Source organism: Cicer arietinum, chromosome 1, assembly GCF_000331145.2.
Source record: "Cicer arietinum cultivar CDC Frontier isolate Library 1 chromosome 1, Cicar.CDCFrontier_v2.0, whole genome shotgun sequence".
Lineage (NCBI taxonomy): Eukaryota > Viridiplantae > Streptophyta > Magnoliopsida > Fabales > Fabaceae > Cicer > Cicer arietinum.
Genome location: NC_021160.2, coordinates 47464983 through 47479216, shown reverse-complemented (window position 1 = coordinate 47479216; position 14234 = coordinate 47464983). Strand labels below are relative to the sequence as shown.

Here is a 14234-nt window from a genome sequence, read left to right as displayed (position 1 = left end):
AATGTCTTGAAAAACCGACTTGTGTGACATTTCAAAGTCCAAGATCTCTAATTATGGTTCAAATGAATGTTTAATCATATGATTGAATACATGATGATTGATAATTAACAGATAAATATATATTTTAAAAAACCAAAAATGTTCAATTAGCTTCATTTTGGTTCAATTTTTTTATTTGGTAAAAAGCAGTGGATAAAATAATAGTAAATGGTTTAGTTAAAAAGACTAATAATAAAAGAAGTTATAATTGATAAAAGTTTTAAAGTCGGTTTGGATTAGTTTCTAATAAGTTGGGTAACTTGTTTTGACATCTCTAACTATTTGAAGTAGCATTTCGAATAACTATTTTATCTCTTACTTAATTGTTGATTTAGGATGTTATTCAATTTTATTTCTTCATTAAAGTTTGTAGTAGTTTTTTGTTTTGGACTCTATCCAATTTTTATGTCTAAAAAATTTAGATTAAATAGTTAACTAAAAAATTTAGGCAAAATAGTTGCTACCTAGTCTCTATACAAGTAGTCAAGAGTGTTTTAATGAGATAGTTCGAATCTCTTTTAATTTAATCTTAAGTTATTGGTTTGATTTCAGTGCTAGAAATATAGTAGAGTTAAAATTCTAGGAGCTTAAGTGTGTCAGCAACAACTACATGCACCTTATAAATGTTGTTTCCATGCCCGTACATGTACTCACTTCCAACCATACAGTTATACTTCACTCACATACTTACTTGAGAGTAAGGATAACACAGAGTATGATCTGGGTAGAGTACTATAGTACATGCCTCTCTACTATAATTTGAAAAAATACTTGTATCAAGGCTCATATTCATGCTAGCATCAATCTTAATATTTGTATATGTATCTTTTGAATATCTAAGTACTCATACTCGTGCATATTACCCGTATTTGAATTAAAATAAATTTTTAAATCATAAAATATCATATTATTTTAACACAATCAAAAAAATATTGAAATATGTCACTCACTAGTGATACTAAAGAAGTATTTAAAAAAAAAAATAGACCAAATATTATATTATTATGATAATCATATTTTAAATTATATTAAAATTAAATAATTAATTAAATATACTATATACGTATAGCTCAACTGAATATATTATTATATCAGACGTTTTGTCCCAATTCGAATTCGAGAAAGAGATCGGACCGATGTCTGCCCCTCACTAGATTTGTCTCCGATAAATACTAAAGTGTCTGTACTCACATTCATATTCATTTATTTTTGTTGATAATTATATCTGCTCCTATCCATACTTATAATGCACATTTTTATAATAGACATTTTTTTTTCTTCCAGATATCTAATATTGAATATGCTTTGAATTACCATCTATACCTGAGAGTTAGAGTTTTTACTAGTACCATCCTACCACACAAACTTTGTACCATACTCATTTACTATTAATTCGACCATCCTTCTAAAGAAAAGAACTACACAATTTTTTTTTTTTATTCAACTTAAAACACGGAGGAATATTTATTGTGAGTTAGTGACTACTATTAAAATGCATGCCAATGAAATCGGTTATTAATATAGACAGAACCATAATTAGTAACTCCACGTGGATCAATCATAGAGAAAGTATGCAATTTCATTAACACAAGTGGACATTTATCATTGCTTGCAAATTGTAGCATGATCAAATTAATTAATACATACACGTACTCTTCCCATCAAAGGAAACTCCCTTAATTTCAAAATGAAGACACTAACATTTGTCTCTTATCCTACAACAAGGGCAATCTACCATTATAAAACATGGTTAGTGGTTGTACATTTTTCCTTTTAATTATTTACTCAAATTTCAAATTTTAGGTAACCTTAATATTAGTGTACTACTAGCTAGTATATATGTACCTTGGTCTGGACCTCGTAATACCTGGCATTTTTCAATTACCCTCATGAGTCATGAGCCTTCCCCTTGCATTAATTCCTTTCCAGCATAGTATGAAATAAATTTGTACCAAAAAATGAAATAAATTTGATATGGATATGCCCGATTCATCAAGGCATGTAATGCTTATAACAAACTCTTTTACATATAAAAAAAAGTACTTTATGTTTCATGAAAATAACATGTTCATTCTTTACGTTTACGTTATTAAATTATAGTTTGATAATTTAAATTTAGTTTATTAAATCCACTTAGATCATTTAACTTTTTATTTTTTTATTTTTTTATTTAGTGATTTAAGTTATATTTTATTTTTATCATTAACCTTTAAATTATATTAAATTATGCATATAGTTTATTAAATTTGATCATTTATTTGAATTACTATTAAGATATAATTCAAAATATCGTAGTAAGTTGACTATTCATGCTACTTTACAATTGAATAAAGTTAATAATATTGATTACGTAAATTTACTTTTATTATCAAGTTTTTAGAGACTATATATGTGTCTAAATGGTTGTAGAAAAATTGAGAAGTATAGACCGTTTATAAAATTTGATGATTATTTTTTAAATGATTAGTATGAAGAATTTATTATTGCATCATTTAATAGAATTTATAATGATGAGTTGTTTTTAATTGCACTAGTTGTGGTTTAAAGTGAGACAAAATACTATTGATATAAACATGATGTAACATAAAAAATTAAATAAAAAAGTAAAATCTTAAAGCATCTAAGTAAAAATAAAGTTAAATTTAAAGCATATACGAGTTACAAAAACAACATAAAAGGCCAAACTTTATTTTCGTGAAACATAAAAAAACATCTGGATGTATTTTGCCTAAAAAAATTTATAACTATTTTTACATCTGCTTTTTCCATATCACAATTGTGATCACGTCGGTAAAATTAAGTTATTTCAAAAAATATCTCTTTTAGATTTCAATTCAATTTTAATTATCTCATTTAATTATTATTACATGCATTATTCACAATTTATTATACATTCACTTCGCATTTGTTAAGAATATTAAGTGATAGCTATATACAGAATGTTGCAATTACAAGTGTTGTATCTATTAAGTGAACCTATCGATCATATCACTTATCATTTATAACCACACACTAAATTCAATAATATCGTGGTGAAATAACTCATTTTGAATGTCAATTTTATAAAGATGAATTATTCTTATATAAAAATATAATATAAATACTAATTATAACGAGATTGATTATTCCTATCAAAAGGAGTGATAATAGAAATCAAGTGAGATGATTCAAGTAGGTTATACATAATTGCATTAATATTTATTGATTAGGAAATATGATATTGTTCTTGTTCTATTCAGCAGCCTAATTTTGCTTTAGGTTAGAGCCATTATAATTTTGGGGAACCTTTTTCAAAGTGTACATGTACCTAGCTATTATATATATGATTGCAAGTCTTTTTTCTATCATACAAAGTTGCCCATTTTCAATGCAACTGAACCAACATTAGGATTCCCTTCTCCAAAGGGCAAATACGTACATCATGTTGCAATTTGACTGGATTTTGAATTATTCTCACATGGTTGAAAATTCAAACTAACAATAAATAATTTTGTAGAATAATAATCAAGAAATAATTCATTCTGACCTGTACATTACATAATTAATGGGTTCAAACTAAGATTCTTTTTTTTTATATGTATAAGGATTTAATTTTTATATATTGTGAGGGTAAAGTTTATTTTACATTTAGATTCAATTATATTTTATTATTTAGATATTTGTTAAAATTTTAAGAATTAACTTAACAAAACGATATCATAGTATGATGATTTGATTGTATAAAAATATCAATTTATCGGTGCATAAAAATTAAACTCTAAAATTAATTTGGTGATCATCATCCTCTTAAAATTGTTTTCATATTTATAATTTTGAAAATACAAATATGGTAGTGTGACATGAAGTGGAAGTTCAAATAATAGAGAGAGAAAATTGATCTATTATGATTCATGTCTTTAATTAGTGATCAAATCATAGATTAATTATTAATCAGTTATGAATTGACAATTGTCAATTATTGAGAATTATTATTAAATATTAATTATGATTTAATGTTATTAAATAATAATTAATTGATAAATGTATATTGTGGTATTGAGAAAAAAAAATGATGAATGTATATTGAATATTGTTTCTAAATTAATTAATATACCACCATGGGTTAGCTCATTCTATCAAATATCAAATTGAAATAAAGTAGAAGAAAGAAAGGAGTTATGTGAATATTCCTAGTGGGTTTTCATTGATATTGATTGTAGTTTTCAATAACCTAATTTAGAAAAAATGACCTAATAACTTATATACAAGGGAAATCCAAGGCGATTCCTTAACAAATTAACTAAAACCGAGATAATAAACAAACTAAAATAGAATTACAAAAACAGAAAAGTAAATTAAACTAACCTAATTGAGATTTTATTAAATAAGCCTAATACGAGATCTATACCCTTATCCGTTTAACTATTTAATTATTGTCTCAATATACTATTAACATGTTACTAATATTTGTTCTCTCAAAGTTGTTTTCTCAAATTCAAAAAGTTTGCTATTGAAAATACTTTCTTGTTCCAATAAATATGTTATAACTTTTATCTATAGTTAAGGTTAAATTTCATCTTAGCAAACTAGTCGAACGAGCTTATTAATTTGAAGGCTTTGTTTTGAAGATTTTGAAAAGAACGTCAACATTCCCACATGTTGCATTGGTGGTGACATTTCAACATTTTTTCAAATGATTCTACATAGTATGTTGGTGTAGCCTGAATGTGATGCCCTTTGCCTAATGTTTTAAAAATAAATGTGGGGTATGTATCACAATGAATGTACTCAAGTAAATTGATCATCTTTTATTTAAGTCTACGCTCCAGTACTTTTCGTTTTCACCACAGTTTTTTGGATATGTATATATAAAGTTAATTACCATTAAATTAATTTTGTTTAACAAATAATTTTTTTTAAGATGATAAATGTTACTATAAATTCAAATACAATTGTAAAGTGTTATTCGAATGCAGAACAAGACGTCTAACTTAACAATATCGACATTTGTTAGTTGAGTTATGACTAAACATAAAATAATTTATTTTTAATGTTTTATATTATTTTCTTTAAATGAATTAATAGAAGCTAGAGTTCGATTTTCAAACATCGTTGTATAAAAAAATTTACACTATAAATATATTTTTAATAATTTAACTATTGTAATTAATTGACAATATAAAAACATTTACACTAACTATATATATAAATGAAATCCTTAATAAATTTACTAAAAAATATATTGAAATATAAAGTTTGTAGAAACTATATTCTTTGCAGTTTGCACTTTTATAAACTAGAAGATGATTAAAGTAGATGATTAACTTGGGCTTGTACCTTTTGTTAAAAAAAGTAACTTGGGCTTGTTAAAACAAATAACTTGGCCTTTTATTGATAAGTAATTTTATTGTCAAAAGAAGAAGAATTCGATAATATCCTTGAATATCAGCACGTACCCACATAGACATGGCGAGTACACAAATAATTTCTTTTTTAGTGAAACAAATAACATTTTGTTTCTATATGTGTCCATCAATATCCATTTATATCTCTAACTTCATCATTATTATTTCTATATATTCAACTAGTAAATATATTTTCTTTATGATAGTGCATTAAAATTTAAAATTTTGATTGTCCTTATGACCGTATACAACCCTTGATTTAAAAAAAGAAAATGATCGAAAGGGTAGTTGTCAATATAATCCACGGTCAAAATGGCTTGAGCTTCGAGACTCTTGAATACGAATAAGAAATTATTAGATAAATTTTTTCAATTTAAACATAGTGTTAATTAAAATTCTCATATTGATTTAGAAAAAGTCTTATAAATGTTTATGGTGGATAGCCCTTACATTATAAATCAGTTTTGTGTGTTAAATTCAACTTAAATTTTAAGATAATATTGAAGTTTATTTAAAATCTATTAGACGATCTGTTGTTAAGTCATTGTTAACAATCACTCGAATCACGTTAAGTTATTTAATCTTAGACGTGGGAGAATTTATTAATAGTCTACCATTATATTATATGAGATATAATCTCAACATAGTAGATAGTATTTGCCTGATCAATAAAAAAACTTTATATTCAATTATTTTTAAAATTAAAATTAATAAAATATTTTTACAAATAATTAATAAAATTTTATTTAATATTATATTAAATTGATTGACTTTATCGTCCATTAAAAAATAAATACCGAACAAAATCAACTACATTTACTTTAATAAATAATATTGTATTTTAAAATGTTAAAAAATAACGTTTAAACAAAAATCAACAATTTTACTAAAATAATATTACGATTTTTGAAAAGCTTCATTTTAAACTTTATATCATAACTCAATAGGTATTGGGCTTGTCCTAGTGACAGAATGCATGTCCAAGCCTCATTTTTTTTTATTGACCAAAAAAACCACTTAAACACTCAATTTCGTAGTAGACAAAAAAAGACACTCGATTTCATAAAAATATGTTTTAAGTTTTAATTTAATTAACCGTGTACATATTTTTTGCATGGTATCATGTTCTTTTCAATAAATTATTTTTTATAAGCAAAAATTTCATCAAATTTATTTTTTACATATTTTTTCTCTTCATAAGTTCTCTTTATTAAAAGTTATTATATTCAAGACACATTAATATTAAATGTTAATATATTTTTTTAAGTTGTCGGAGTCTAACTTCTTGAGTTAGACTCAACTCCATTGTTATACACATTTGTATAGGCATTAGCTTATGACTCATGAGTCTAGTAGTGTAATTTAATGTACAAATACTTTTGTAAGCAGACATTGCAAAATACATATCCGTTAATTTTGCATGTAACATTATTGTAAGCTTTAACATCCTTTGTATTGGACAATTGAAGGCACCAAATTGGGCCTGAAAATGGTAAAGACAGTTTGGTAGAAATAAGGGTCATAGATAAGAAAGTGAGGCACAAGGCACTTGCTTTAGTAATAAGAAAAAAATGTTCTGAGACTTTATAATATAACCTCTTTTTTCGCATAATAATATAATAATATAATTCGACAACCTTTTTTTAATCATAATGTAACATGTTTCATTTGTCTGTAGAATCTTTTTTTTTTTCTCTTTTAATTTTTTCCTATAGCAACGCTTTCATTGAACATGATTTAGTCAACATTATCAACTCTTCTACTAGAAGAAATATTTGTTGGCTCTTAATGGAAGACCAAAAGCTAAAACCAATTTTTTTAAAACAAAAATTAAGTGGTTTAATTAGTTCAACCACGATTAAATTGGAAAACAAAATAATAAATTAAAAAATATTAAAAAAGTACAAGAAAATCGATTCAATTAATTAGACTGTAGTACATTAGTCAAGAGATATCAAGTAAATTAACCGATTTTTTATTCAATTTTTAAAATATTGATTAAAATAAGTTAGAGCAGATACAAAAAATGTGCATAGGTTTATTATAAAATGAGTAACACAAAAAGGAAAGAGATTAATTTTTTGTTGATGTAAATGTTGAAAAGATAAGAGGTGAATAATCATAACTTCCTTAAACAAAAGCATAACATAATCATACACATCACACCATTAATAGATACTGATTCTAAATATTTGGGTCCACCCCCAACATCCAACAAGCATTCAAAAACCTTTCCCTTTAACCCTTTTGGTTGTTGCTCACACTCACCTCCTAATTCAACCACTCCACACCCAATTTCTCTTAATTTTTGATTTGATCCTAAAGATCAAATCTTACTCATTCACAACCACAAAACACACACACACACAATCTCAAATCACATGCTTGCTGGACTACAGTATCTTTGTTACACAATAATTAATTTAGACAAATCAAAACCCCTCTTGCATCAAGAAGCAAAAGTACTAGAATGTGAAGAGGAAACAAATTCTTCACACCAAAAATTGCCTGCCATAAAAACAAGCAAAGTTTTCTTTTTCTTCTTCATCTTCTTCTCTAAATGAGTTAAATCCCATGAAGCACATACACATACAATGAACACGACACTGACATGTAACCACGTGTACTAATGTCGGAGGCTAACATGTGTCAGACACCGAATATGTCTTCATTGCGAAGTGTCAGATAATTGTGACCTAGAACAAACAAACCACTTTACAGATGCTAGATCAGTCTTCTAAATTTTAATCCTATGATCTTGTAGATGTATAAATTAAAAAACTACGATCGTAAATCTAATCGAATATAAATTTGGAATGACAGTGACGCCATAATTCTGATGAAGCTAAAAAATGTAGCTTTTGCTAAAATCAAAATCATGATAGCACACCATGATTCAGTCCAAACATGGAAGTGGAAATCAATGAAGTACAACCCTTTGGTACTTATTCTCATTAGGAGAATCAGAAGCATCAGAAAACACCCTTTTCCTACTTACACTTCCACATTGAGAATTAGTATTAGTAGCATTAGTATGAGTAGCAAAAATGGAATCTTGATGAAGAAGTTGTTGTTGTGATGTTGTTGCTGAGGGTATAGTGACAAGTGGAATCTCAAAAGACTCAAGAGGTGGTGGAGGGTGTCTCCATTGAGGAAGTGGTCCAGCAAGCAAAAGGGTTTGAAGAAGAGGACCAGCTTTAATCACTGCCTGCAAAAGTTTACCTTTTTCAGGTAATGGTTTGTTTGGTGTGATCAACACTTCAATCATGGATTGTTGCTGAAAATGGTCAACAATTGGTGATGAAACAATGCTTTCTTCACAATCTGAAGAACACAATCCATTGTTGTTTGAGTCAATTCCTCTTCTTTGTTGTTCATCTTCAATGCTAGAAACTCCAGAAACAGGACATGTTTGATTTTGCTGATTCTGAAAAACTAGCTTCTCTAATAGAAGTTTTTGAACTTTCTCTTGTGCTTCATCTCTTTCTATTATGATTTTGTTGAGAAGATCTTTTAGATTCATTAGTTGATCCTCTTTCTTTGTGAGTTCTTCTTGTGCTGCAATTCTTGTTTGTTCAAGCTCTAAAGTTGTGTATAGAAGTGATTGTCTCAACTCCTCCATTGACTTTAAAACAATTATTAAAATGAAAAATTATTACAAAAATTATTAAAATGCAGAATGGAAATAATTGAAGGTTTGAAGAAAATAAGTACCTTTCCTTGACAGTAGTAAGCCCAATTTAGAAGATGTTGATTGTCCATATTATGATTTGTATGAATAAAATTGCTTATTTGAAAGAGAGAAAGAGAAAAGGAAAATGGAGGGAAGGGAAGAAGAGAGATTGAGTTAGGGGAATTTGGATGAAGTTCCAACTTCCAAGGTTGTTTTATAAGAACAAATAGTCCAATTCACTGTGCTTTGCTTTCTCACTTGGATTTCTACAATTATTAAATCCACATAAAAGCCAAAACCCTTCAATCCTAGGATACTGTGCTCTATATTCTATATTCTATTTTCTATTTTCAAATTCTCTTTTTAATCTTTTTTAGTACACCAAATCATATATATACATATTACTGTGCTCTATAAAAAATATGTGGTTATTTAGTTAGATATATACATATTACTTATCAACAAAATTCTCAAAGTCAATTAGATATTTAAACTTTATGATTGGGGAGGGGTGGTTTTACTCAATGTCTCATCCATTCACAAACCAAATGATTGTTTATAAAAAAGACATTATGAGTATTTAATTAATTTGGTAAAAAAGGTTTAATCACAAAATATAGTAATAGTAATATAGCGCGGGGAAGCAAAAATGAGCAGTAAAAGCGCGAAGAAGAAAAGTAGAAACAAACCCAACTCCTGTAAACATGTTTCTTGCTTTGCTTTTTCATTTCTCAAATTGTAAAGGTCGCTTATATTAATTTTAAATTTTGTAAATTAGTAAGTATATTTTTTAAATTAATAAAATATAAATTAATATAGTTTTTCAGGTCGTTATATATTTTGATTTAGTATATGTGTTTTATCAATGTTGATCTTACATTAACGTTATATTTTTAAATACATAATTGTCGATAAAATTTTATCATCTGAAATATAATTTGTGAATAATTGTAATTGTAAATAGATCTAATTATTAATAAATTAATCTATAAAATATTTAAATTTTTTTAGAAAATTAGTTGATATTGTGATAATATTGATATTAAATCAACATAAAAATATCACATACTTAATTAATATATTACATCATAATTTTAACGATAAAATTTGAATATGAATTATTTTAATTAATATTTTATAATTTCATAAATATATTTATTAATTTATAAAATTCAAAACTAATTTGATATGTATTTACAATTTCATAAATTAATTTAACTATTTTATTATTAATCATTAAATTTTATATTTACCGTAAAAAAAAGTGATATCCATTTAACTATAATAAATAAAATTAAATAATAATAACAACAATGAAAAACTGGACTTGACATTTGACTTGCACAGGCCAACTATACCCGAATTATATTTCTTAGTTTCACATCAAAAACAATTTTTTTTTTTGTATAAATAAATTAATATAAAAGTAAGGGAAATAAGTCTCGTGAAATATTGAAGAGTTGTGAAAAATCCAGTCGGAGTCTACCGGTTGGATCTATTTTAATTTTCTTATATTATTTTATGAAAATCAAACTAGTTTATTAATTAGAAGCATATGGGAATTTAATCCTTTATAATTAATATGCATAATATAATCAAATGAACTAGAAAATTTAGTAAAGAAACAAATTTTTTGAGAGGGACGCATAACTTTTAGTGTTAGGAAATTCACACTACAATTAACTTTATGAAATATGTGATTAAGAAAAGTACACCAATTAGAGAGATCGAGAAGATAGTGGATCTCTTTTAAGAGAGGCAAGATAGACGATACACCTCTAACCATGTTAATCAAATGTTTAGAATCGCTTTCAAAAATAACATTTTTTAAGTTTATATGTTAAGTCACTCTAACATCATGAAGAAGTGTCAAGGTTTAGCAAAAAAAAAAACATTTCTTGAGCCTATGTTGCCATAGTAGCCGGTAGAATAATTGACATTCGCATCGTGAATGAGCTCACAAAATGATGAATTTCGGGTAAAAGGTTGGAAGGCACCATCAACATTCACTTTATAAAATTTAGATAGTGTTTTATGTAGTCTTAATACTATTGTTCTTATGTTTCTAAAACTCAAGAAGTTTACTCATCTTTTTAACAACCAAATGAACATGATATTGGATTTTAATCCAAGAAGTCGCTTACTAGTTAGAGGAATTTGAAAACACAAGGTCATTCATATCTCATTCATATCCTTCCAAAACCTCCAAAAGATGACTTCAAAGAAGGTAGGCCATGACTAAGGAGCACAACCAATATTGACAATAGGGAAATAACACTTCAATCAAGCATAAATACCCAAACAAGAATGGACTCCATTGAACTGGATTTATAATATCATTCCAAAATTCCGACATTGGTTCACAATCACAGAAAATATGCATTATAGATTCAAGATTAGAATTGCAATGAGAACACGTATCGTCTGACATCATGGCGCGTCTCTTTCGCTCGTATTAATATTAAAAAATCCATGAGCTAATTTTTTAGGTAAAAGTGTAAGAAAATTTTAATAACATAATTATGATATACTATATAAATTATACACATGATAATATTTTTCATTAATATATAAAATGATATAGTTGTATATTATCAAACTATACACAGTAAATGAAATTTAGAGAATATTTAGTATTAAATAAAATTGATTTTATACACTAATATATATATTACTTAATAGTTAAAAAAAATGTTACTATTAAATTGGAATAGTTTCATTCAAACTTTTATATAATACTAGTATTTAATAATAGATTTGTTTTATATACATTGACATTGACTAACAATTATTTGAAATTCTTAAATATTTAACTTGTATAGTAACATTCGTCAAAGTAATAGATATAAGTAGTTATGATAGAGTAAGTATAAAATATTTTATACTAATACATCTAAATTAAACTTTCCAATAATAAGTTGTTTTTTTACAAGAATAATAAGTTATTAAATTTTATAATATCTATATAAATACAATGACCAATAATTTATAATTCGTGCAAATTCACACGTATTTTGTTAGGTATTGGTTAAACATGGGTACTCAGTTTTATATGTTTTTGCTACTCCTTGTTTTGTTTTGTACGGATCTATACCAAACTTCCAATTGGTTGCATTTACGTGAATTTTTCTTTATCAAGACAAGATTGCATTGAAGGGAATGCAATTTTGCTTTATTTTCTCCACTTATATATTAGATATTGAATGTGTTTGTTTAAAATAAAATTATAATGATTTTTATTGTATTTTATTTTTAAAAAAATTATTTTTGAGATATATATTTTTTATAATATAATTTGTAACATGTTAAATTTTTTAATAATGAATATTAAAATTATTAAATATCAAAATTATTATTTGTTTAATTAGTAACAAATGAGTCTAAAATAATTTCTATTATTTTTAAGTAAATTCTCATAAAAATTATTTTAAAAAATATAAAATCATAATAACTTTTTAAAGATCTTAAACTAAGTGACTCAATAAGACGGTAACAAAATAAGTGATAATGTTTTCTTCAAACGAAAATTTGAAAATTAAAAAACAAAACATATATAAAATATGATTACTATTATATCATATATAATTTTAATTTTTTTATAAGGAATAAATAATTTTAATTGAAGTTTGGTAAAAGTAAATTTTAATAAATTTGTTATAAATTTGCAATAGGACCAACTTAAGAGTAAAATCACTAAAGCAATGGCTTTAACCTTTCATAAAAAATTAACTTTTGATTTAATAAAAAGTCCTCCAAATAAATTTTGTATACAATAAAAAAACCTCATTTTTAAAAATTTAAAACTAATAAAATTTTATCTAAAATTAATATTGTCTTAACAAATATTAAATTAATTAATTTAATTAATAAATAATTTGTTATTTGATAGTTTCTAAAAAACTATTTTTACTAAAATACTATCATAGATTTTAAAAGACTTATAATAAAATTTGCTTTAGATTTTTTATGTAATTAGGTAGTATTATGTTAACTTATACTTGGAACTTGAAGAGAATTTTTGTTTGGTAGTTTAAAGTTTGCCGTTGAAAAAATCCACTCGCCGTTGTCTCTACATTCTGTCTCCCATGGAATGACTTTGATTTTTCAATTGAAAAATGTTTACTGTCCACACCTAGATGAAATCAAAAAGTATTTCAACTTTGATTGTTTTATTTATTTATTCATCGGAATTTCACATACCTACCACTATGTTTTTGGAGGGAAAAGTTTTTGTAAGAAGATTATTATTATTAATAGTAAAATTAAAGAGAAATATATTTAAAAGGAAGTACAAAAGAGTATTTTCAGCTCAATATATATAGAATTAACGTTATCGACATAAGAAGGTAAAAAACAAAATAAAGTTCACTGCATAAATCAACACATAATAGTAAACTTGGTTATACTTCGTAATACAACTGAACGTGTTTACACATCATTTATAGAAGATGCCTAATTCCTCATTTTTCAAATTGCCAACAACACAAAATGACAAATGAAAGTCAAATTAGATAGCATTTTTGTTTATAAATAAAATATTAATATAATAATATTAACATTTGTCAATTGAGTTATAATTTATAAATAATCAAACATATCATATAAACTTCAACGAAACGAGACATTAACATTTAGACTAGATAAAACAGAGACAAAACTACTGCAAATTCTAATAAAAATTAGTTTTTTTTTTAATTTTATCCTTCGTATAAATATATTTGATTTACAACTGTATTTTAATTTAATTAAATAATAGAACTTTGAATATATATATATATATATATAAAATACGAAATATTTGTATAATTTTGATTTTGCAGCACTATTTTCTCAGCATATGATTTTTGACAAACGAAATAAAATACGTAATTATATGAAACAAGTCATGGCTACATGTGGTCTAATTAATTAGCATACTGCCTCAGAATAGAACCCTAATTAATAGATATTACCCTTTTCAATCTTTGTCTCACTTACTCAGCATGGTAATATCATATACAGAGTCAATGTATATATATTAATTTTATTGGTCAGAAATAAGGAGCTGGTAACCAAACTTTCCCACCAATATTTTTCCCAAAAAAAGGTGTGATGGACCCATTTTAATTTGAATACAATAAAAGTCCTACTCCAACAAG

The 14234-nt window shown here is 25.4% G+C and overlaps 1 protein-coding gene across 1 annotated transcript; it reads right to left on the bottom strand.

Moving 5' to 3' along the window:
* Positions 1 to 8188: 8188 nt before the first annotated feature.
* On the bottom strand, positions 8189 to 9344 carry LOC101499425 (uncharacterized). Its single transcript, XM_004487509.3, has 2 exons — positions 9138 to 9344; positions 8189 to 9048 (listed from the first exon to the last, which is right to left on the bottom strand). Exons 1-2 carry the CDS (start codon positions 9183 to 9185, stop codon positions 8344 to 8346), a joined length of 753 nt encoding a protein of 250 aa, XP_004487566.1. The 5' UTR covers positions 9186 to 9344; the 3' UTR covers positions 8189 to 8343.
* Positions 9345 to 14234: the final 4890 nt, after the last annotated feature.